The sequence below is a fragment of the Lepeophtheirus salmonis genome, chromosome 9 (assembly GCF_016086655.4).
Source record: "Lepeophtheirus salmonis chromosome 9, UVic_Lsal_1.4, whole genome shotgun sequence".
NCBI lineage: Eukaryota > Metazoa > Arthropoda > Copepoda > Siphonostomatoida > Caligidae > Lepeophtheirus > Lepeophtheirus salmonis.
This window is the reverse complement of record NC_052139.2, coordinates 16,289,100-16,316,230: the sequence shown is the minus strand read 5'-3', so window position 1 is coordinate 16,316,230 and position 27,131 is coordinate 16,289,100. Positions and strand designations below refer to the sequence as shown.

At 30.8% G+C, this 27,131-nt stretch overlaps 1 protein-coding gene and 2 long non-coding RNA genes across 3 annotated transcripts; all 3 read right to left on the bottom strand.

Annotated features, from left to right (window-relative positions):
* Nucleotides 1–3,172: 3,172 nt before the first annotated feature.
* On the bottom strand, nt 3,173–3,880 carry LOC121124789 (uncharacterized). Its single transcript, XM_040719990.2, has 2 exons — nt 3,631–3,880; nt 3,173–3,566 (listed from the first exon to the last, which is right to left on the bottom strand). The coding sequence occupies exons 1-2, from the start codon at nt 3,796–3,798 to the stop codon at nt 3,312–3,314; spliced, it is 423 nt and encodes a 140-aa protein (XP_040575924.1). The 5' UTR covers nt 3,799–3,880; the 3' UTR covers nt 3,173–3,311.
* Nucleotides 3,881–9,637: 5,757 nt separating this feature from the next.
* LOC139906303 (uncharacterized) lies at nt 9,638–10,711 on the bottom strand. The gene is made up of 2 exons (XR_011781732.1): nt 10,128–10,711; nt 9,638–10,050 (listed from the first exon to the last, which is right to left on the bottom strand). It is a non-coding gene; the product is annotated as an uncharacterized lncRNA (long non-coding RNA).
* A 1,158-nt stretch (nt 10,712–11,869) lies between these two features.
* On the bottom strand, nt 11,870–12,658 carry LOC121124816 (uncharacterized). Its single transcript, XR_005866426.2, has 3 exons — nt 12,487–12,658; nt 12,208–12,314; nt 11,870–12,145 (listed from the first exon to the last, which is right to left on the bottom strand). It is a non-coding gene; the product is annotated as an uncharacterized lncRNA (long non-coding RNA).
* Between the last annotated feature and the right edge of the window lie 14,473 nt (nt 12,659–27,131).

Genomic DNA, 27,131 nt, shown 5'->3' with positions numbered 1-27,131 from the left:
TCCTTCTCTAGAATGGGGTATATGGAGAAATCCACACGTCCATGCTCTAAAATTTCCCAAAAGTGGTTTATCATCCCTCTTGTACAGACTTACTTGGAACTGTAACATGTCTAGATAGACACGTTGATTAACCTTCACACCCTCAGGAATGAAGATCAAGGGTGTCATCTCTTCATGCAAGAGATGACGCCCTGTAAGTCCATAACTAAAGGCCGGATTTTGGCCCTCGATTGTACGATTGATCTGGTGAATTTCCTCGATGCTCCAACCGAGCACCCGATCGTTGTGGATGTTGCAATCCAGCTTAATAGTTAAGATATTCTCATCAGTCAAAATTGAAACGTGCGTACAAGAATTGAGAAATTACATTCCAGTCAGCCTCTTTGCTATTGTGACCTTGATGCGGAGCAGCTGCTTCTTAGATCGTCTCTGAACACCCAAGCATGATTGCTCATAACACACCACCCACAAGAGCCATATTTCCAATAGAGCGCTTCTTGTTGCGATTGATCATCGACCTCGTTACATTAATCAACCTGGGTGTCCTCATGGACCTCGTTCGACCACTATTGAGTATGTCCTTGATCTCCTTCTATTGCGTGATTGTGTAGTGGACCGATGAATTGGACACATTGAGGTCTTTCAGTGCCTTGGTAATGGCTATTCTTTTCCAAATGAAGTGAAATGATGGCCCGATTCGGGTTCATTATGACGTCGTTAGAGGCTGAAGAACAAGTTTTAGAAAAGTTTGTTTAATTACAAACAGAGATAGAGGCTGCGTGAATCATAAAAAACAAACATAATTAAAAGATATACACTCGTCCAGGAGAAATATTAAGTTGAAGATGATATCCAAAGACTTATTTGTCGTCCTGTATATATAGTCTTTGAAAATATGAATACCTTTTATGTTAGAAAAGAAAAAAACGAAAATCAACATGGTCACCCTGACAATTTGAAGAGTTTGGGAGGAGAGCAGCTTAACTGTCATGACATTTAATTAAATTAGCTGCAATTGGCGACGAGAAGAAAGAAGTATTCTTAAATCCTACTCGGAATCTAGCAAGGGCATAAGTAATAATTTCTCCAACAAGGAGATGTATTCTACAACGTATCCTCCGTGTTAATAAAATTTGTGATACTACCTTTATTCAATTACTAGAGGGGAACAAAAATTTGTTATGAGTTGTTTGGCGTTGACCAAAGACAAACTTTGCTTTAGCAAAAATAGGCATGTTCTGCGCTGAGTTTTAACTACAGACACTTTTTACTCAACCTAATTTAAAGCCCAAATAATTATTTTAAACATTATCTCTACTCTCTTTCTTTATATGGCTCGTTGAGCTATAGCTACACACGTTCGTTTGATATCAAAATCATTTTTAGTGTCCATTTTTTTCCCCAGCCTAAACAGTGTTTTTTACTATGACTGTTGTCATTATTCATTACATATAACTTCCCAATAAATCCTTACTTTTACTCTCAGCCATTTATTGAGCAGACACAAGTATATGTTTAAACTTAATGCCAAGATGTTCTCTTTTCAGGAGTAAAATAATAATGATGACAGCTTTAGAAAATGAAAAAAGAACACCCTCAGGTTACCAACAACAACAACTGCAAAACTAGGATGCTAAAAAATGTTTTGGAATTACAAGCCTCGTTATACAAGCATTGCAAGAAGAGAATGAAGATTTAATTTTATTAAATGTACAAAAATGAAACAAAGTATAGATAATAGCTTTAAAATTAAGTAGAACTTCAGATCAATTAGTTGCAGATGTACCCCTTTATTTGGTCATGCCCTTTGCCGCATGTATGTAATGTTTTGTAATGTATGCGTATCTGTACTATTTCTGAATATTTATTATATAATTAATTAATTAACAATAGAATTCCAACAAAATTAATATTATAAATATGTTATGTGTGCCTAAGCTCTCCTTATTATTAATGTAGCCGCCCTTAGCGATAGTGGTGCCTTCCAGGCAGCGGTAGAAGGCCTGGCAACCGCTGCAGATGTAGTCCGCTGTCATGGTATCATAGTGCTGGCTGACAGGGGATTTGTGGTCCTCAGGGCTTAGATGACGGACATTATAGGCCTTTCTTTCGCATGCAACCTAAAGGTGTAGTCGAGAGGGTTGGCATCAGGGCTGTAGGGGGACCAAAGGTGTCAAAAAATAGTTCAAAAGACTAATTCATAAGAGTCTTGCAACGGAAGAAAAAGATTTATTTCATTGCTTTTGTCAAAAGTGGCCTTTCCACCCTCACAAGGCTCTTTCCACCCACTAATTTCAATCACTCAACCTTCATTAATTATTGAATTTGTAAGTGTTCATATTTATCCTTAATATCCACTTAAAATATGTTAGTACATCCTTTCTATATACAAACGAATATATGTACGAAATGTGAAGTCATATTTGGGAAGTTATAATTTTGAGCGTAAAGGGTTAGCCTATCGTGAAACTCATTAATATTAGTTATTTGGTAATTTGTGCTACGTATGTAACCAAGTCATTCAAGGCTATATTTTCACTCCTCCTAATAACAGTTGGCGTGTTAATCATTTTGCATTCTTGTCTTTTGATTAGAAAATATCTGTTAAAATTATAAATTTCCATTGGGGCTTAGGTTACGTTTAAAGAGATATCATGAAAAGAAAGTTTCACACGATCACGCTCTGAACAAGCTTTAATACTTGAATTTGCTATTATTTTTATATAAAATAATATAAAGGTTGATCCAAATATTATTCTTAGTTATAATTATGACAATGTTTCTACTTCCATTTAAGAGTAACAAATGTAAATATTGGCTTTATAAGTTAATAGTATTTTATATATATAAATATATAAAAATTAGCTATTAGAATAGAAATAATAAGAGACTATACTATAATGATCCTACTTTTCTCGTCCCTAATCAATCTATAAATATTATGAATGACTATAAATCTAGCCATTTTAAGTAAATATTACTTTAATTTAATTAAAAAATCACTGTTTATTATTAACATTATCTAGTATACAATGCACTTGTTAAGCGGTTTATGCTATCAAAGCCATTTAATGAAGTTTCATCAAGATTTATTAAAAGTTTTTATTTCTATTGATTAAAAATATAAACTTTGAGCCCACAAAATGGTATCATTTACAATTATGATGCAATCTGTGTATAAAACTTGATTTATTCATGCATAAGACAAGGCGGATTTCTACAAATATAATGAATACAAGCATATATATATGAAATAAATTGTAACATTGTTCCAATTAGCAGTTATAAAATATATAAAATCGAAGGTAAAGTTATCTGCGTCCAGGAACACAGTCTTGGAACGTATCAATATCCTGAATAAAAAGTTGTAATTCCGAAGAAAACCCTTGGAGTTCATCCTCATCCGGCTTAATGGAATGAAATCTATCCTGAATAATTTTTTGAGCATGTTTAATTGTATTACATCTCAAGTCTTGATTCTTTGTGATTTCTGCCTCAATAGCACTTATCATTTCCTCAACACAGAATAAAAGAGTGGATCTTAAAGCTTGAAGCATTTCCATTTCCTAAATTTAAATAATATATTATTGAAACATAATTATAAATAAATAAATAAGGGTTCAACATTACATTTTTACTCAGCTCGTTGGATTGCTGAACCAAAGTTTGAACTCGAGTCATTAAAAGCTCCATCCGAGTGGGACTACTCAGGAATGAAGCATTTCCAAACTCATCCGGACAGGCTGAGTATGATTGATTCAGCTTCATATCCAAATTACAATCTATTCCACGAGACATATTTGAATTTTTTTAAATATATAATAATTAAGGTCTTTACATAGACAAATTTTGAAAACTACTGAAATCAATATCAATATTTTAGCTGAAAATCAATTTTCAAAATGGCGAATTCAAATTTAATTTTAATTTAAAATTGTATCTTATTTCGTGGAATTTTAATTGAATTGTATTTTATGAATATTTTATTAAGCTTGGTTCAAAAAACCATATTTTTCTTAAAGGGATAAGATTCTCAACACTCAAATAATGGACATGGTTAGTCATAAGCAGAGGTTTAAAAAATATTAAATTTGTAGATCGTACTCATATTGTAATCACAAATTGTAAATATTTTTTATTTTAATTTCATAACAAAACCCCATTAATAACAAAAAAAAATTATATATATATGAATATGATTGATTGATATTACTAAAGTTTGATAAAAATTAAATAAAAATGATGTTCAATTTAAAAATAAAAACTTTTGTTAACTTTATACCTTGTGTTCCTAAATGTATGATAAAATTTACACACATTTTATATGTATGAAATATAATGCATATATTATAAGTGGTTTAATTTTTTAAAGTGTTTTTATTCTAAGACACATTGTACCTACAATTCCATTATTACATTTATTATGAATAAATCTAACTTGTTTTAAATTAAATGTTATATATGCAACAAGATCAAATAATTATAACAATTGTATTAAATTTTATAATTATTATATATTCGTATATAAATATTAATTTTACATTAGATATGGACCGGATGTGTGTCTCCTGCAAGCCCCACTCCATGTTGATAGTCATCCAAATTTTTTCTATAGAATAAGAAAGTAAAGCATTGTTTTTAAAGATTAAGAAATAATTTGTAGGAAATGATAATTTTCTTGCATTGCAGTCAAAAGTCTTCACAACGTTTTGGGCTCCAATTTCTGTGGCAAGAGACTAAAAGACTTAAGCATTATTTTTCAATGTGTTTGTATGTCACTTGTTTCGCTCATGTTCTAAATATAATATCAACGCTAAGTTCTAATTACTTCGAAAATATCAACACTCATTTTGGAATCTGAGTCTTATGCATATCTGACCATATAATCACCTTGGCATATTACTTCACCAAGCTAACCTTGGAAGAAGGAGCATCCGTCGAAAAAGAAATTAAAACTCTTCGTCCATTATGAAGAAAGGAGATAGAAAAAGAGAACCCTCAAATAGATGAATAGAATATAGAAGTAAAAGGCTATTGATTTAAATTAACAACCATCATACCTCGAAAAAATGAAATAGATAAACATTCTACTCCGATATGGTTGAGCATTCTGAGCCTTGGAAATTATTCCAAGTATCTACTCCCATTAATTCAATCCCGGAGGAATAAAGAAATCAAATTTAATTTAAACATATATTTAGATAATAATTTGTGTGATTTGTAGCACGCATAATCTCCACACATGTATGAAATATCCCAAATCCCTCAAAATAACTACAAAATAATCTAAGTATGTTCGTCGAAGAAAAGGGATAAATTTTAAATGTCTCATTACGTATGGAATAGGGCATTACTTTAAAAGGAACTGCAATTTTTTTCATTGCCATCATGACCCGAGAGATCATTCTATTTTTAATGTGTCCAAGAAACCATACTACTAAAAAACGTTAAAGATTAATATGATTTAGACAAAATAATTCAATGTATATCAATATAAAGAAAATAAATTTTTAATGTTAAAAAATAACTCTACAAAAAATGTAAAAACAGCTCATTCTAATTTAATTATTTAATTATTGTTAAAAATAGTTACTTTTATTTCTAAACATACCAATATTATTAAATACATAAGTATTTAAACCACTATTATGTGTTATTTAGTTAACCCATATAACAAAAAAGTTGTCAAGGTAAGAACCCTACTTGACTGTTTCTCTTATGAAACAAGAGACTACTAAAAAGGGTCTTAATTATCCTCCCAAAGTTCTGTAAATGAACATTGCATATAGATTATCTAACTCTTACAACAAGAGAAATATATGTTATGTTTGATAGAATGAGTTTAGATAACAAATATGTAACTGAAGTTATGACGGCTACTACAATAAATTAAATTGAAGAACCTCTTCAACCAATACTTATCAATTTTAAGTATGAGAATAATTTAAAAGATGTTACCATTACTGAAAGTTATCAGATTTAAATTAAAGGACCATTTCAAATTTCTGATTGCTAAACCTTATTATTCTCAACTTATGAAAGAAGACTATTTCCAGAAATATTAATCCCTTCTACTAAACTTTCAATGTTGGGTTGGATTTTGAGAAGTGCAACAGGAATTAACATTGTCACAGAAGTAATAATACATTTTTCTCCAGATTCTGACCATATAAATCATGAAATAACATCAATCTATAGTGTTATGGTTGATAAATTTGAATAATACATTTTTGTCAAGAGAAACAGTGGTATAAGTCCACATGAATCTGATGATAAATCACTTACAGCCATAGAAAGATCTTAATGTTAAAGGTCATCAAGTGAGTAATAATTATAATAGAGCATTACCTAAATGGAAAAATATAATGACTAAAGTTAAGTCCGAATATTAGTGGATTATACTTATAATTACCTTATTAAAAATAAAATTGGGGAGAGAATTTCAACGCAATTACAAGAAAAAACTAATCACCAAACCTACATTTTGTAAATTAATACAAATTGTACAACTAATTTTACATTAAAAAAAAGGAACCAGTTTATTGATACCATAGATATAACAATAATGTTTATATCCATACGAATAAAAATGAAAAAAAAAAGAAATCGCCTATAAATATGTTAAGATTTCTTTTACAAACTTTAATTGTAGAATTATGAAGTATCATAAATATTGATTGGGAGTCTCCAATCAGGATCCCTTATTACCTTCAGCTATTACTTCAAACCTCCTGATTTGTGGTCGTCAGTAGGGGGTAATAAACACTCCAAATCAATCAATCTTATCCACGCTACCCTACGGTGACATGTGATGTCAAGGAAAAAAATTAATGAAAGGCTTTTGGACGGGATAGAGACAAGCTTTAACAGAAAATGGGTGAAGTCTTATACCAACTCAATCAAAAAGGATGATACAGTAATCCTAAAACTCGAATCATTAGAGAAAAATTCATGGAAGTTAGCAAGGATTACTGAAGTTCATAAAAATTAGTAACACGAAGCTTAACAAATAGAAGAAAATTTTTACACTCAATAAGACAGATTGCTCTATTAGAGTCTAACGTTGCTGAAAAAGAAATGGTGATATCTAAATTGACCAATCAATGTGGATGTGCTGGAAATCAAGAGCAGACCTTGAGGGTCCCTGAGTTGGGTGTACAATCAACTCAGGAGTGCCAATCTCCTGTTCGAGATCGACCCTGCCACAAAGAAGAAGTCAAAGAGGATAAAGTAATTCCTGGGGAAACAGCTACCACGTCCGGGGAACCTGTTCCTTACAATTCAGAAGAGACATCAGAGAGAGATGTTACTGATAATCATTATCATGAATTGAGGAAGAAAAGACGACGTAAAGGAAGTTATACAAAATTATTAAAAGGTGACGATTAATCATCTAGAACCATCCATGGAATGATATAATAAAACAACTGTTTGATATAAATTTAAAAAAGAACAACCTTATAATTTTTTTTCTATTGTTTAATTATATTATTCATTCCAAATTTATATCTCTATACCGATACACCTGTAATTATTGTCCATTGTCTTATTATAGAGCAAATAATAAAGTTCATTAATTTCATTATCCTTGGTTATTGAGAGAGGCCTAAATCCTCACAACTCTTATCTTAGAAATAATTTTTTTTTGAAGGTCGATAACGATTGATACTACTCCGAGCACTTCAAATCAGTCTCAATGATAGGAATAGAAACAGTGTTACAATCAATAAATCAACAGCAATAACGCTATCCATTCATGGCATATAAGACTTTTGTTTTTGGAAATTTGTACTTAAATGTGTATTAATAAATGAGGCTACGACACATTTTCGTCTATGTTATCATCATTAAACCCTACATAGTACAATCAATATAAGAAACCAATATTAATATACATTTTTAATGTTATACTTGTAATAATCTCATCAATTATTTTGCAACTCTATTATAGATCCTCTTCATATTCCATAAATATTTATTAATTACTTATTCTAAATAGTAAATACTAAATATAATTAAACAAAAGATCAATTAGATCCAATATTCAGAGCTTCATTGGAGTACAACTTTTCAGAGTTCAGGTCAAGTCCAAGTCCTCATGCTCTTGGTCTGTGGAAAAAATGGTAATATTTGGATGTACATGTAGTGTCGTCTAAGGCAAGATATAAATGGAATAATTATGACTGTTATGGTAAATAAAAATATTAAATATGTATTCAAACAGGGAGCACTTTTCCTGATTCATATAACTACTGCAAAAAATTGGGGCTCCTTTTATAATAATTGAAGCGGCCTGATTAGTCAGTAAATATTTAAATTTAATATTTTATTCATCTTTTCACCGGACAAGACTACAGGTAGATCCGGGCATTGCTTATTTGCCCATATACCAGGAGCTTGACGACTCAAACTTTCCCTGAAAATTGAAAAGGTGAACTCAAATATAGCCTTAACATTAGATCCAATGGATCTTTACTTTTTTCTTTATTTGTATTTTGTATTTAGGCCCTACATGAGGGATACAGTTTTTGACTGTATTTAGAATGAATCATTATTTATGGAATATGCAGAAGATATAAATGAATATGCAAAATAATAAATGAAAGTTATATGTAGATACAAGTATAATATTAAAAATAAGTCTTAATACTTGGTTTCTTATATTGATTGTGTTATGCAGGTTTTATTGATGATAATTGATTGATAGTTGTGCTTACAAGTTTCAAAATAATAAAGGTCTTATACAAATGCCGTGAATGGATAACGTTATTGTAGTTGATTTATTGATTGTACCATTGTTTTTCTCCATATCATGGAGAATGAAGTGATGTGCTCGGCGTAATAATCAATCGTTTTCGATCGCCATAATTAAGTAACAAAATTTTTACTTTATTTGGTATTTTTGAAGTAATTCGGAGAGAGTGTAGCTATTATGTTCAGACCGTGAGCGAGACTATTGACATTCCATATCATTCGGAATGTTTTTTTTGAGGTTTTTGACTGATGTTATACAATAAGATATGTATTGATAATGAAAACCTTTATTCTCTTGCCACAAAAATCTGAGCCAAAAATGTTGTTAAGACTTTTGACTTCAATTGTTCAATTATTAGCCTTCTTAACATCTTTCAACTTTATGAAATAAGGGCAACCTAAGAATGACCATACATAGTACAAATCAATACTAAAGTCATTGTTCATAGTTCCGTCAAATACAAAAATATTATCATTTGCTACAAGTTCTTTCCTAATCTTTGACAATACTACTTTACTTACGGACACCAAATACTTTGTGATGGTGTAGCTGGAAGGAATGGCTTTGCCAATATAGATTTTCATAAATTTTAAAAGATTTGGATGGTTATGAATATGGAGTGAGATATTGCAAGATACATGTACCTTGTTCATATCTGACATAAAATTAGAAGCATCAAATTCAATTATATTCTTCATTATTGTCAATACAGCTTTACCTTATTCTGTTGAAATGTGAATTATTTAAAGGCTTGTATCCCAAAACCACATATGCCACATGACAAAAATCTTGAAGCCTTGCCATAAATCTTTACCCTTTCTCTTTCTTTATCGGCGAAAAAGGAATTAAAATTATAAAATGAAAATTACTAATGGTAACAAATTAAATATAATTGTTATATTTATTTTTTCTTGTTATAGTCATTATATTATATTTAAAACATGTTATAATTCTTCATAAAAAAAGTATGCAAAATTGAAACTGTAGGTCCAATGCATTTCAAAATTAATACATTTAAAAAAATTGAACTACCTTTAATACACACCTTATATTTTATAATTTATAGAAATTTGTAAAATTATATCTTACATTAAGGAAGACATGCTATAAAATTACCTCCCGTTTCTATTTTTAAATTTGATATTATTTTTATTTAATATTTAATCAAATTTCGGTTATATCCATCGCAATTTTAAATTTAAATTGTCTTGTTGGATTTTGATGAGGACGATGGAATTGTTCTTTGACGTCCTAAATAATATTGATTCCAATTCCTTGCAATGATAATTTTGTAACTAAGAAGATAATATAATTTCAATATTTAGAGGACCAGACAGTTAAATATTATAATATCAAGGATCCATTTGTTTACTCTTCTCATTCCTTTATTGAAAGTTGTACCATTTTAGGACACAAATGATCTAAGATTGGATCATTTTCTTCAAATTTGAACATTTGCTAAGTCATTCAACCTTGATAAGAACTGAGTGAGATAAAAGATTAATATTATAACCATTCTTAAGTATCCAACATTGGTTGGAAAGTTATAATTATGGTTATGATAAAAAGTCCACATTGGAATAAATCTAGAGTTTAAGATCGACTCCGAAGTAATTCTTGGCAATGTCTCCACAATAGATACAGAGTAAGATTTGTGTTCTTTCCTACTCTCTCAAGGCTGTAAACTGCTAATACAGTATACGTCATGACAGCTAAGCTGCTCTTTCCCAAAACATTCTCCAACTGTCAGGGGCACTACGTTAATTTTTGGTTTCTTTTTTTAGCAGTCGGGTGAATAGTATTATTTTCCACTCTGCTTATCAGTGTAAAGTGTAACATTGCTGGGAGAGGTTGTGTATATTGTCTTTTCTCGGTTGCGTGTGAATAAATTATTGTCAGAAACTTATGAATTAAGTATCAATATATAGGAGTCATTTAAATGGATCAAATCCATTTCATTTGTTTTTTATCATGTGAAATATCTTATATTCCGAATATTTTCTTTATACCTGGCACACTTATTGGCTAAATATAACGAATAACTACCCATAGCTATAAATTAGATCTGTATTTATAGTCTCTACTCTCAAATGACTCAATAGTACTTATATAAGCTATAAAATATATTATTTTAAAATTGTATGATGGACTTCAAGTTTGAGTCAGAGTTTTTATCTACCGACTCCACAGCTTTGGTTATTCAGGAGATCCAGATTATGTCATAGAATTTGAATTGATGCGAAAGGGATATGATTTGATACATCTTGATTTATTCAATTAACCTCAAGAAATAAACGGTTATAAATTATAATCAAAGGGACAAAACTAAACTCCAGGGACGAGTTAAGTACATTTAATTGTACTTAAGTAAAATATAAGTAATTAATTAAAAATTTAAGAGCAAGTTGTATTTTGTGAGTCCTTATTTATTCTGTCTAGTCCAGTTCAGTCTTAGGACTGATCCTTAAGACAGTGGGTCCTTCAGACTTTCCGTACTAGAATGGATTAAAAAAGAAGAAATAAAGTTGAGTGAAGGACCGAACTTAATCCGTTTGAGAACTTCGTTGCCTGACTGAACCGGGCCAGACCGAGACTGAACTGAACGTGACTGTCCTAAATAAGGACTGACACAGTTCAGTATGTGCAACTATTAAGCTATTTAAAACATATATATATTTACGTAATTTACAAGTACCTGCACTGTATTTAAGTACAAATGCAAGTACTATGAATAATATATTTATTTAAAGTGTTCAGTCTCGATCACAATATATGAAGTTATTCTAGTTTGATAGAAAGTAAAATAGTGAAAGTAAGCTTAGAAATTCTTCCTAAAGAAGACAATTTATCCTCTGAAAAGCAGAGACATATTTAATCATCTTAAGCAATATTGTCAGATTGCAGTGGTTTTTCAACATAAATCAGTAGTAATTTTAGATTTATTAAAAGACGTAACTAGCAACTGCATAAGTCAATATTTATTACTTATAATTAGCACATAATTACCAATTAAGGAAAATATACTCTTTTTAAACAATTTTCAGGCGAAATATGTAAAATCTTTTTTTTATAATTTTCTGTCACAGGTAGAACTTATGAGTACTTCTTCTTAAGTGTCATGGATGTATTTAACACAGAAATCAGTCATCTCTATCACAGTTATATGAATTCTATTTATAATTTGGATTTCGTGATATACGGTATATACGGAAAATTATATTAGCTGGACACTTCAAGCTCACGCCAGTTTGCTTTATTAATACTGAGTTATTTGTCATTGGAAAACAAGTGGAACATAACTATAGACTAGTAATGCGCTTCTCTTTCTTCGATAGTTTGGTCGGCAATGCATGTTCTATTCCGTTGTTTCATATAAATAGTTATTCGGATCTCTAAAGTGTTTACATGTTTTACAAAATATATACCAAACCTCTTAACTTTTGTAGGCTTACGTTGAAATAGATAAATGCTATTGAAATTCTCGAACTTGTTGAGTTTGTAATCCTTCTTTAACAGCCAAATTGCTTGTCACCATATTGGAATATCACTCTCGTAAAATCTAGGATCATAACACAAATAAATGAATTATTAAATGTTTTCCATACTAGATAAATTATAAGTTGTTTTACTGAAAACAATGGTTAAAATGCACTAAAATAATAATACGATTGTTTTGTTATTGATTGAAGAAATACTAAAGTATCAATGTTATTCTTCAAAATTTGCATTACCTAATAATGAGTTCTCCTTTACTTTATTTTTTTATCTTATTGATTAATTCGATTTTATTTTATAGATGCAAAAACTATTTTGTATTGTGATGGTTGTCAGGGGAGTAGATATTTCAAAATCCTTCCTATTATTAATTGTAGAACTATTACTGATCTGTATTACAAACTATTGCAAGCAATATAAAAGTGGGAAAACTTTATAAAATTTGATTTCCCGAGTATTATTCAAATATTTACAAAAATATATATCTCTTTCTCGAGAAAAAAGTAAAAATTACAAGGCAATAGAAGTTTATTCAATGCATCATCTTCAGTTCTAGGTATTAGCAAAATAAACTATATATATACATGAATAACAAATAAAGATCCAGTTGTAAGTTTATTTTTTTCACATGATTGTTTCATGTTAAGAAAATATCCACTTATTTTTAATAGATAATGATTGTTTTTTTATTATAAAACTATACCTAATATTAAAATATATATACCCTATCTTAAAAGAATTGAAAATGATTAGATGCAGTTATTCAAACTTACAACCGCAAGGCAACTAATAGTAGTAGTTGTCTACCGTATTATATTCATAAACGTAGATAAATGTGCCCTTTCTTCATACCTACAAGGGTAAAAAATGTAATTCCCCCCTTTATATAGAGGCAAAGCCTGTTTGCAAGTAGCAAACCTTATAATTTGAGTTAGATTCCTTGTAATCTTAGAGTGAAATACAAGTACGGGCGAGCGTTTTCTACACATGTGTTACATTATTAAAATGGGGTTGCTTATTTCTGTCAAATTATATAAGTTGTGAGCGACACACCTTTATTATCCACCATCTTGTCATAAAAAAATGATCATTTTAAGAGTTACACAAGCTAAAGTATATCTTCAAACTGCCTAAGAGAAAAACGTAACAAAATAGTTATTCATTTTGTATTTATGCTACATTTAGAAAGTTGTATCTGACTGGTTTACAATAGCAATGGTCCCGCTTATTGTAATAAATAAAACATTTTGAGATTTATGTAAGCCATTTATTTATATTACTATGAATATATATTACCACATTAATGTATTTGTTGTAATATATTGAAATATATAATTGATATCTTTTATTTTGAAATAGTCAACTTTTTAATATTCTTTTCCTTTACATGGAAAGGCAACATCTGTTACAGAACAAGAAATATATTTAAATAATGTTGTCATTTGTGAATCATTAACAATCCAAATTGTTAACCAATTTGGATTTTTAAGGAGACAATTAAGTAAGTAATTAATTAATAGCAGTAGTACCCGGCATTGCAGTAATTAGATATAGGCTAAAATACAAATTTTGTTTTGATAATATAGAAGAGAACTCCCCCAGAAATCCTAAGCGTTACATTCCGTTTTTCTTGAGTACGTTCACACTAAACTTGCGTTGTGTCGGTCCTTATTTATTCGGCCCAGTCCAGTCTTTGGGGCGGCCCTGTCAGTCCTTGGGACTGTCATTACTTGGACTGTTTATAAAAAAGAAGAAAAAAAGTTGAGTAACGTCATCAAGGACCAACTTTATAAGTTGTTAGGACTGATATGCAGGACTCAACTGGGCCGGCTCAGGAGTGAACAGGACGGGACCGGAGTATTTAGTCCTAAATACTTAAAGAGCAGACTTCTATATTGAACGGAAAAACGAACGGTGTTGATAATTTCCGTTCATTTTTTAACGAATTGTTGTGTCTTGACGAGCGTGAGGAGACACAAACTATTTAAAGGTGAATAGATCCAGGACGACCGAGAGAAGTGAGGAGAAGGAAAGGTGTGGAGGAATAATACAACGGGTATATCTAAGAACATCTGTATTCTGTATTATACAAAAACCTACTCTAAGAAATACATAAAATACAAGACTATTTATACTAGGTAAAACACTGTACTTTAAACATATATATATATAAGAAAATAAGAGAAGAGAAGAAGGGGGAAGGAATCACGAATACATTACACCAACCCCCCAAGCATCAAATCCATGTCGGTGCTTAAATAGGTTACGCTCCATGAACAGAAGCTTATTGAACCGCTCCATCCATAACCAGGCACGGACAAACCATATGCTCTTGAATATATACAATTTATCTCCATAGACGTGCCGTGCTCTCAGCACGCGCACCGGAGAAAGGAGAACACTACTCCTCAAAGAGGTTTTAAGAACGCGAGCACACTCCCCGTTCCTGGGATAAATATCGTTTACCCTTATAGAGGTTTTAGGGACACGAGCACCCTGCTCGTCCCTGGGAGACATAATGTTCACCCTTACAGAGGTTTTAGGAATACGAGCACCCTGCTCGTCCCTGGGAGACATATCGTTCACCCTTATAGAGATTTTAAGGACACGATCACTCTGCTTGTCCCGGGAGACATATCGGTCTAACTCGATGTACCCTCATCCAACTCTGGATAATCCAGAAGATAAACCATTGCACATTCATAACCCAATGACGTGAACGGGAGAGTAGGAACAACGGGGAACCAGAACTTCATAGGTAGAAATCCACTGTGAATGATATGGTCCCTGACACGGACACCCACTTCACTTTTTTGTAAGTGACCCTGGTTCTCTTCCTTCCTCCACGAGGCCCAAACTGAGGCACATTCCGTATCGCTCCGCCTTCCCTAGACGAACGAGCGTTCTCCCTGTCGATGAAAAATGCTACCCAACTCGAGCAGGGCTAGCTTCACCGACGATCCCACAGCCAGGAGGTCACATGATCCTGATCCCATCCTCGTCGCCAATGTTGTGTCTTGACGAGCGTGAGGAAACACAAACTATTTAAAGGTGGAGAGATCCAGGACGACCGAGAGAAGTGAGGAGAAGGAAAGGCGTGTAGGAATAAAACAACGGTTATTTATAAGAGCATCTGTATTCTGTATTATACAAAAACCTACTCTAAGAAATACATAAAATACATGACTTTTTATACTAAGTAAAACACTGTACTTTAAACATATATATATACAAGAAAATAAGAGAAGAGAAGAAGGGGGAAGGAATCACGAATACATTACACGAATGAACGACGAATGGAAAAAAATGATGTATGAACGGGGGAAAAAATATGACCAGCGTTCATTTCCTTATTGTACTATTTTTTTCCGAAATTACTACTTTTTTTATCTGATTATGGGTATAATTATAATTATTATCATTGATGGTGGCTTAAATATAGTTTTATATGGGTATTGAAAAATTATAGATATTATTTTGTGTGTACAACTTTCAATTATTTTGATTTTCTATTAACCAGTTGTCAAAGGGTGATCATCGTTATTGTCCAAGTTAGACGGAGAGGCTTTCATTTGGCTGAAGAGATCTTTTTCAGGCATCAAAAAATGAATAAATAAAGTAAACGAAGTAATACAAATTTGCAGAAGTTATTGGTAGTTCAATATAACAGGATATTAATTCATTACAGCTGGAATAGATATTTATTCACAGAAATAGCCACATAGGAGATTAGCAGATCTGTACTTATGACACCTATGTAAGGAGTTATGATTCATTAAGACCCAAAGTTAATAGAAAAATAAACTTGATTAAGGCCGATGTTTAGATTTTTTTACATGGCTATTTATCCCAATGTAATATCAAGTAGTATCTCCAAGAGTATTTATTTTATTTAAACTTTATTTTCGCATAGGACACTCATGATGAACAATTTAATACCCTATTTATATATTTTTACATATGAAGTACTTTCATTATTAATATTATTAGGTATAGTCATAAGAATTGCAAAAAATTTGCTTTTTTTACAGGCTTTCATTTTATTTTATAGGATACTGGATACATTAGAAGAATAACATGGGGACAAATTTTGAGAATTGTAAAAAAAAAATTTTTTTAAATATAATTCGATATGAAGGAGGCTTTAGCAAAAATTTTCTTGTTTGGGCAACAATAGAAAGAGTTTCTTCCATAAATTTTTTAGTTCATACTTTTTCCACGTAAATACTTTTAAGTAATAGGCAAAGAATATATTATGTGCAAGTTTTGAGACTTAAAGATTCATTTTTCATTAAAAAAAAATCATTTCAAAAGAAGAAGGTGTTCAAATTCCATTTAAAATGTTAGAAAATATAATTAAAAATGATTAAATACGTAGAAAATTATCATCTTACGTGAGCTAGAATACCCTTACTTTATTAAATGATAAATGGGCCTAGCATGTTGTGGATAATTTATTATTACAATATCAAATTCAAATAATTAAACTTAAACTACAATTTGCAGTTGCTAGTCTTCGAACACATAATTCCAGTCAATTTTATAGATTTATCTTCGAGTTAGTTAAATTTAATTACTCATTTGTGGGCTTCAAGTAAAGTCAGTTGACAAATAAAACAGGGTAGTTGATGACATTAGACACTTCTAGCTACTTTTACTTATTGTATTTAAGAATTACATTTGTGTGGTATCGTGATCACCTATGCAATCAAACAGGGCCAATCCAAATCAATTTAGCGCCCTTTGCAAGATAATACCCAATAATAAGTAAGTTGGCATCAGCAAAATAATGTTTAATTTACAATTCTTATTTATTATTTTGTTAGAATATGAAAAAAATAGCCTCTCCAAAATTTAGGAATTTTTAGTTTGTACAAATAAATTTAACTTTTGAAATCTAATTAAATATTTAAATTTTTTTCCCTATAAATTGAACTTTCTCTAAGCAACTTAGTATTTTTTTTAATTTTCTCCAAAAAATTTAATATTTGAACGTTAAAAAAAAACAATTAAATAAGAAATTTAATTTTTTTTGGACCCCCCAATCAAATTAAAAAATATATATATATACCTATAATTCTGTGGATGTCCCTGATAATAATACTGTACTTTTTAATTATTTAAAATATTAAAAATCATTTTTGGTGATTTTTAGTAGAACCGTATCGGAATCGGCATTCAGATGTTGTTGTTTTTTTTATTGCCCCATCACTTTAATATTTAACAATAAATAATTGTGATTATTGTCACAATATCTCGAAGAAGTCGATATCTTTCTCCTTCTCCTGTATTAATATTTTCTTCGCGTAGCATCACTTGGCTTCACAAAGCCAAGTTATTTACATATTATTAAAAGGTTGCTAAAATAGAATTTACACTTTCCGCATACGCAGTCTCCAATTTTGAGATAGAAAGATAAAGTGTGACTTGCAGGCAAACTTTTACAGTGTACTTATCATTTTCACGATGGTTATTTTTCTATTGTTATGTGGAAGTCTCTCCCATAATTGGCAGTTGTCACTATGTCACAGAATGTGTCTCTATCAAGTATACTCTTTGTGTAGTGTACTATTTTCATGAGCCCACATTGTGGAGGTTAAATTGTCATTTTGTTGAATTTCTGACTTGATGTCAACTCTGTTCACTCTTGAAGACAGAAGGCCACATGTTGAATGGCTTATTAGTTGTTTTGACTCTCTAACTTTATGAGGAGATATATGCAATATCTTCAGAGCTAAGATCCAACAGTTTCATTCCCTGAATAGCATATGAGGCTAACTAAACAAAACGACTTCTGAATTTTTCACGCATCTTTCAAGTGACTTTACCTTAGTTGTTTCAAAACATCACATGGACATGAGACAAGGTTGTGGTAATTGATAATTTGAGTGTTTATAAGTTAAAAATTACTCAAAATATTTTCTTTTCATAGCCATGAAATATTTCATAGGTTATTTTTAGACCATTTTACATCTTTTTCCACTAGCTGTAATCGAAATTCGAAGGAAGTTGAAAATCAAACCTCATTAACCTGCTTATATATAAATAAAATGACCGTCCGGGAAAAAATGAAAAAAGAAACCAAACGTTAACGTGAACACCTTAACAATTTCAGGAATGTTTGTGAGGACAGCAGATCATCTGTCAAGACGTTTCATTATACTTGCTGCGAGGTACTCTGAAATTATGGAAATACACACAAATTCCACTCCATATCCTTGCTAGGATATAAGTAGGGATTATCCCGACATTGTTACTCAATTCTACTCTGAGTCCAGAAGAGCTTTCACTTATTATTCGCCAACAAATCTCCAATGTTTTTCTTTTTTTTCTTTGTGTTTTAACCACAAGTTCTTTCTCTCTCTTTAAGAATAAAATAGTAAGGATAACAGCTTGGAAAATAAAGAAACACTGTTTATACTGTAATTACAAAAAAAAAAAAGCTGATCTTCCATTATCATATTTTTTAACTTAGAGGCATTAGTGTTATTTATTTATTAATAGTTGGTTTACATATCCGTGGATAGTGGCGCCATTTTGTATTTATTAGTAGTTTATTTATAATTGTTATATTACGACATCGTGCGGATATTCTTGATTTTTTAGTTTGCTTATTCCTATTAGTTCATATTACTGTGTTCAATAATGATCTCCATTTTCTCAATCATATAAATCTGAGAATATGTAAGTCAATATAATTTGGAGTAATTTTTCACATTGAAAAATAATTGAAAACAAGAATACAAACAAAACATGGATACACAAAAAACACTTCAATTTAATTAGTGATCTAATCTTAAAAATACCTTTAAGTGATATGATTTAATCTTTTTTCAAATCGTGGACCACTTTTTTTCAGTTGCAATCTATGGACTAATTTTATCTTCTATACTGATTAATGATTAATACAAAAATGATTAAATATATTAATATGGATTAGTTTGGTGCAATATCCACCCTAATGTTCTAAATTATGTCTAGGATTTTCAGACCAAAAACCAGCATTAATAGTTAGCGATAGTATGCTGATCTTTTAAAACCTACTTACTAGTGTTAAAACGCTTAGCAATTCATAGTAGAGAGGTCTGTAGATAAATTGTGAATTTAATAGGCAAATTATAAAATTTATTGTATGGTCGTTGGATAATCATATCTAATGAAAATTTACGAAGATATTGATAGTGATCTTGTGTTTTGATTAATTTGATGTGACCTCCTCCAACTTCTATAACCTTTGCAATCCTTGGCCTGAATTGTTATTTAGCATGATTGCATGATTAGCAGGGATCATCTTGCAGTTTCTGGTGATGCTAGTCATAAGGCAGTTAACACTGCTGTACAAGAGTTTTGTGTACTTGTTCTTGAAGCATACCCTACAGATAGTAATCGATAATTTTAAAATCTATACTATGTCTATACTAGTGTTCAGTCTTTACGAAAAATGAGACCCTCTAAGATAGGAATAACTTTTTGTCTTGAACTTCAACGTTGGTGGAACTTTCATCAGATTTCAAGAGATGACTCTTACATCAACCACTTTTTCTTATCGAAGTACACAATTACTTTTCAAGGCCATTGTACTTCAAGTAGTTCAAAAGCTTTGGAAAGCGATCAACTCATATGGACTTCCCTTTTCTGTAAACAATGTATTATATAAAAAAAAAATATAAACAGTCACGGCTAAGCAATTTTTATGACATAATTCAATTTTGTAGCCGAGATATACCAATATCAAAAATTCCCCATGGATCTACAATATTACATTGACGGAGTAAGTATGTAAATTAAGTTATAGAAAAAAATCTATTCCAGTCTTACATAAACTGAATTTTCTATTTGTTGTTTAATTGCTAAGATGTGAACCTATATTTCATAATTTTTTAAAAATCATTAAGAGTGAATTTTGAAGATTTTGTAAGCTATTATATACACTTATATATAAAATTTTTATAAAGTCAAAACAACCTCAAATCTATTAAATATATCGACGTACAATGCACGCACTTGTCTCATTTTTGAACAAATTTCCAAAATATTTAATTATTGAAATTTCTTTTCGAAAAAAATTAATTTTTCGATTTGTTTCCCATTTGCTTTGAACTCCAAAAAACAACCAAATATTAGCCATGCCAAACCAGTTTACAGTTACTAAGCCCAAAACAAAACAAAAATTTAAACTGTCTTCAGTCTGTATAATTTTTTACTCTTTTACAGCTCTTAGTTTTAATGAAACCATTTTTAATAAATTAAAAATATTATATATGTAAGCTGACCCCTAGGACCGTGAATATACAAACCATGCGTTAGATAAAAACAAATACAAAATAGAAACTACTTTAAAAATATTTTAACTTAATAGATTATAACTAGTGTTGAGACTCAGTCCAAAAAGATTATTCTACTGTGTGTTCCATTAAAATCTATACACTTAATAATTCAATTATTAATGAAGGTTGAGTGAATAAAATTAATACATACTTTCATACATTATAGCTTACAAAATTAGTTTCAAAACAAATCTGAGCTCTCTAGATTACGTACAAGTCGAGAAAATGTAAGTTGAACGTGATGGATTCATTTTTATTTCCACACTCCTTGAAGCTTAAAAAAAAACTAACGGAAGTCTCCAAGCAGTAAGGCGTCTCCAGGACCACCGTCTACGCCGTCAGCGCAATTCCAAAACGTTGGAAATACGGGTCCTTTCAAAAAGGCCAAACATGGATCCGGAGGATTGAAGAAAACAGCCTTCGCCAATTCCCTCAATTCCATGATGACCCATTTAAGAGATCTCGGGGTTTTATACCAGACTGCCCGGAGAGCCATGAAAAAAGTGGGTGGAAAGAGCCTTGTCAGGATGGAGAGACCACTTTTGATACAAGCAATGAAAGAAACACATTTCCTCACACTATTTTCGTGTTCCTCATCCAAACACCAATGCCCTAAACTCCACTATCGGCCAGCACTGGAACACTGTGACAGAGGACAACATCTAACGTGGGTGCCAAGACTTCCACCTCAACCTGGAAGCCATCATTGCCCCTAAGGGCGTCTACAGTAATGATTAAGAGGCTGAGACACACATCTATTTATAGTATTAACTTTTTGAAAATCTATTGTTTATGAATAAATTGTATCTCGGTGAAGCTTATTATTGTAATTGTTCAGATTTTAAAGGAACATTTGTTAGACAGATTCGAAACGACATTTTGGTCCAGACCACGGTCTTACACCATGGATCAAAATTTAATCGTGGACCCATTTTTTTCTGTTTTTCATATAACGAACAATTAGCCGTTGTTCCCGGCATTATCCGGAGTTAGTAGGCGTCGTCGAACAAACACTATTTTGCTGCAAATTTAGAAGATAACTACCAAGAAATCTATAATGTTAGTTACCATTTTTCACTAGCATACTCAAACAGATGTTTCACTCATTTGTATCAACGCACTGAATTCTCAAATATTATTATAAATACACTGGAGTGAAACATTGCAATATTAATTAATTATTATTTTTTGTTTCTAACTATTGAGCAATTTTCTCCTCTATCTTGATTTATGAGTTGTAAAAATATGATTTATCCAACACATTTAACTTCACAAAATTCACAAGTATTAAAAAAAAAAAAAAAAAAAAAAAAAAAAGACAAAATTACAAAAGGGAAAACAACCAACATCATACAAAATACATCTAATAAAAGCGAACTACCCTGAGTTTTAAATGAGACCGATCTTATAGAAGTTTTTTTTGGGGGCTGATCTAGGCCGAATTTATTTAAAGGATTTAAAAGAAAATGAAAAAGAGTGTCGTTTTTCATCATGTTTCAGCATAAAAATGGGAATATGTCGATTTCAGAACAAGATTCAGATCATTAAAAACCCTTTTACATCAGTTTTATTCATTGAACTTCAATTTGGTGATCGTCTTAATGATGAAAATGACTCTGAGCGACAATAGTTCCAAATTAATGTAGTCCTAGCTATTTCAGATTTCAAATGAGAGAGATTAGTTTTGGATTTTGTACTCAAACAAATATTATTTTTTTGACATGAATATATTTGTACAAAATGAGAGTTCCCTGTGTAATTCATCTTCAGAATCAGACTATAACTAATGTTAAATGAGACCGATCAATACAGATTTTTTGAAAGATCGATGCAAACAGAATTTTCCTTTGGGACCGGTCTAGGCAGACCTTTTCTTTACGACCTGTCGTGACCAAACTTATTAATTGAACCAAATTAATTTGGAATATAAAAATCATAATGGTCTCAGACTGGTATATGATTTTCAAACTCAAATCCATCACTAATTATTACATTTGTAAGTATACTTTGTTTCTTTGCTAATGGTATGGTTACTAATGGTAGGATGTGTTCCTCCTGTGGGAATGCATGTTTCTTATTTGGGTTACAACATATATTATGCTTGTATACGTATATGTCCTTAGATAATTAATTTAACAAAAATTTGCATATTATAATCTTCAATCATGAATAACTCTCCCATTTCAAATAAGAACGTTTTAAAATATGTCTTTAATAAATTTAATTTTGAAAGCACCAAAATTATAAACGTGACGTTCGACCACATAACCTCTTCATTTTGATAGGGATATATGTTGGGGTTTGAAGATTATGATATTCAAACTTTTATAAATAAATTACATGCACACCCATAATAGATGTTAGTAACCTGCATTTAGTTATTGTAAACGATGCACATAACTTCCTTTTTTATAGTTAGTGACAATCAGGCTCTAGAAATAACAAGTGAGTGGATTTAATTTCAATCAAGAAGCTAGATTCTAAATTTTTCTTGAAATACAGACAGAGTTGCTTTCATGTGTTGGAAAAGTGAAAAATGTACTTTGGCCTTCGAAAAGAAATATTGCCAAAAAATCATTTGACATAGTGCTTTATGAAATTCAAGTAATTGCACTTCCGTTCCTTCTGTTTTATTGGGTTCATTGTATGAAAATCATTTAATTGATTTAATTTATAAAATACAAAAAAAAGATTTTTCCCATTCATTTTTATTATTTGAAATTTGAAAAAAAAAATCTTTGAATGCAAAAAATTTCACTAATAATATTGAAAAATATCTTCTGCAGGTTGAGAATATGCCCGTGATCTAATTAAACATTTTCCTTCTGCCTAAAAAACAAAACAAAAAAAATTTTTATGGAATTTATTATCAGTCAATACAAAAAAACATCGTAGCAAGGTTATGACGTAGTCACTTTTTTTGGGGGATTGTTGTCAATTTTTGGAATGAAACATTAAGACTTTTTAATGGAAATTTTGTCTCTGGGGCAACATCCTTTTCTTTTAAGTTATTTCTATATGTTTAATTTTAAATCATTTTTACGATACTTTTGTTCAAATGATACTGTTTTGTTTTCGTTTCTTTATAATTATAACTATATGATCTGCTTGTCTTCAATTTTAGTTATTGTCTCAAATATATACTAACTTTTAATCTGATTATTTTAATATTTTATCAGCTATATTTTCGTCGTGATCAATGCGTATTTTGTTCTAGTTTTTTTTGTTATCAAGTCATATCGCTGATGAGCTGTTTATATCAGAGGTCTGTAAAAGGGAATTAACCGTAAGCTATAATGCTTGCTTATGTCGTATATCAATGCAATTTTTTTTTTAATTATTTATTTTTGTATTTATGTATACGTGTAATGTGGATGAAAAAAAAAAAAAAAGATCTTAGATTACTGACATCAGACACAGTTTTTTGCAATCATTATGAATTGGTGCTGTTTGTCAAACCGTTATCAGTTGGAACATAATTTATTTCAGAAAATTCAACATTTTTAGGCTTGGTACTGAATTACCGATAAATAATTATGAAATCAATCAGTCATCCATAGCTGTAAAATGTTGTTATTTAAACTTTGCATCTTTTTGTTTAGAATAAATAACCTTCTAAAACCACTCCATGAAATGGTTTTTTTAAAGAAAACCAAAAAAAAAAAAAAGAGAAGAAAAATATCACCTATTTGATAAGACTTTTTAAACTTTAATTTACTATCATTATGAAATAACGATATAAATTTTCTGATTTATAAAACTTGGTTTAATCCCTTTTCAAAAGATATGGAATGAAAATCAGGCTTTCATTCTAACTATTGCTTTACTAACTTCCATTAATAAAAATTTGCACTCGTTCATAGACAAAATTTTTGGGTAATTGCAGAACTTTCTGGATGCAATTTTGTTCTTCATGAATTTTAAAATATAAATAGTTTGAACTATTCAATAGTTGTTTTAGTGAGGCCATTAAGTGAATTTTTCACAATATTATTATGAAACGTCGTGACAACTACAAGCTACTATCACTTAAAATATTTTTTAATTGGCAGGGTTACTACGTTGAATATCCATTTTTTTAATATTCCTTTAATTGGTCAGAAAGAGTTGAACCAGATTCAGTATTAGTAAACATTATAATTAGTGTTATAATTACTCCATCTTATCTAGGAATTGTCTTTGAAGTCAATATACATAATTAAGGATGATAGTTTCGTTAAAATTACATCATGTGTAAGAATCACACCGAAACAAATGCTATATAATTTTTTGTAACTTGTATAGAGGACATATCTGCTGACAGAGATCACTAAAATCTATCTTGATTCTTGCTCACTGACTCGTAACAACTTTCAAAAATGCTCTAATTTTAAAAGAGCATTAATTTATTGTTCTTAACCAACAATTACTCATGTTAACAATTTACACTCACAGGAATTTAGCTAATATTTATAAGCCTACACATAGTATATAATTAAGTAACTGTGAATCAAACATAAACACAATGAGTTTAAAAAATAATTTATCACTCGAGCATGGAATGTGCACTGAGGTTCATTGCTCCTTTTTTTCGTACATAATCACATATCATATGTTTGACAACTCTAACTTCTAACTATGAGAAGTAAAAATCATATCGTTTTCCAGTTTTTTTAAAGCTGGAAGAGTTTAAGATTTCTTTACGTCTCTTAAAATTAGACCTATGATTTTTTTAAAAGGTAATATCTTTGTACTTTCAATAAATGTAATTTATAGTAAAACTGATAATTTTCACTTAATCCATATACCGTCGCAATCGATCGGCTTCAGGGGTTGCCTTGGTGTCCTCTTGTAACTTTTATGAAAAATGTCCTCCTGAACCAGCCTCATCATTGTGCTCCTGTCCATGTCAAACTGGTATGAGAGTGCCTCGATTGTGGTCTCCTCTTCTTTTCTTAATGATATTTTTGACAGCATCCACATTCTCATTTGAACTTGCTGGACGTGGCCTACCCCTCTCAAGAGCATTAGCATTTCTCTTTCCCCAAGGTACAACGAATAACAAGGTAACTGCTGATTTCTTTCTATATCTTGCCTAGATGAGAAGGGGATAAAATAGCTATCCTGCGCTCCATCTGAGTCGTCAAACTCATGTTTGCTATTGTGATAATCAGGATGAAATGCTTAATCACTCTGTTATATAATTATTTTTTAGATACAATAGATTGACTGATTGGTTGACAAGAGCCAATCACAATGCTACATCACTTTTAACGGCAAATTTATAAGTGTATTGGCTTAACCGAACACCCTTTATAAGCCTTAGAGTGACATCAGTCCTTAACTACAGACTTAAAATCGTTTCAACCTCGACTAGTATAATATAACGACAACCCCAAAATACCCTCACTATTGGTTCTTGTTGCCTAAGTAAGTTAATTTTTATTAGATATTGATAACCCTAAGAACTATTAATTATGTAACCTACAACCCGAACTAATACAACTTTCAAAATAGCGTGAAAGATTACAAGTCTAATAGCCAACTTATGTCGACAAAATCTTATTATATTAACCATAATCCCTAGATGTCTTTTGTTGATAAAGCTACAATTATTTTTCTCTTTCGAATATAACCACAAAGGTAGCTATTACTCTTGTTGACCTATTATAGAATCAAATTAATCGAAAAAAAAAGGTCTACATATATCATATAAAAGTCTCAAATTTATAAGAGCCCTCAGATATACATCATTTTTACTATTATTATACTAATCTATGCTTTGTACTTAATATACAGTATGCACAAGCCATCTATGACGCTACTTTTGCAAGGACTCTTCACCAAACACAGGCACGAATGTGGCTGATATTGTTTTTGCTCGATAGCTTGTTCAAACTTGCACCAATTGGAGAAAAAAAAACAAAGAATCAATTGGCGAATTCGTTGTAAACAACACAGGGGTCATCAAAAGTCCTAAACCTCTTAGATTTGGCAGACAAAATTTGTGCAAGTATACTATCTGCAATCTGATTGGTTGTTATGCATTCTAATTTCAATCCTTCTCTTCTGATATAAAAAGAAGAGTATTAAAGATATTTTTATTAGTCAAGATGCACTATCTAAGAAAAGCAGTTGAGAGTCTTCAGTGTGCTGGCAAATCATCCCTCCAAATTTATCAGATTTTGAGACCTTCACTCAGTGTCAGTTCTGTTAGATATAACGTTAACAAGATTCGAGAGACTGGAAACGTTGATGATAAACCAATAAGTGGACGCACAAGGTCCGCTGGAAATCCGAATAGCATCCGGAAAGTTAAATTTAAAATATACAGAACCCCCAACAGATAAATGGCAAAAATGACATAGGAGATCAACGTGTCAAAGAATTGGATGAATCCAATCATCCAAAATACCTAGGGATGGTTTCGTTGCGTTTAAAATCTCACGGAAGATATCTGGATGAAACAGATTAAAAAAATTAAAACGTTATTAGATTTTTGCACGCGGAAAGAAAATATAGTGTTTTCGGCTGAGAAGAAATGGGACCTGGATCAAAAAATTCAACCTTCAAAA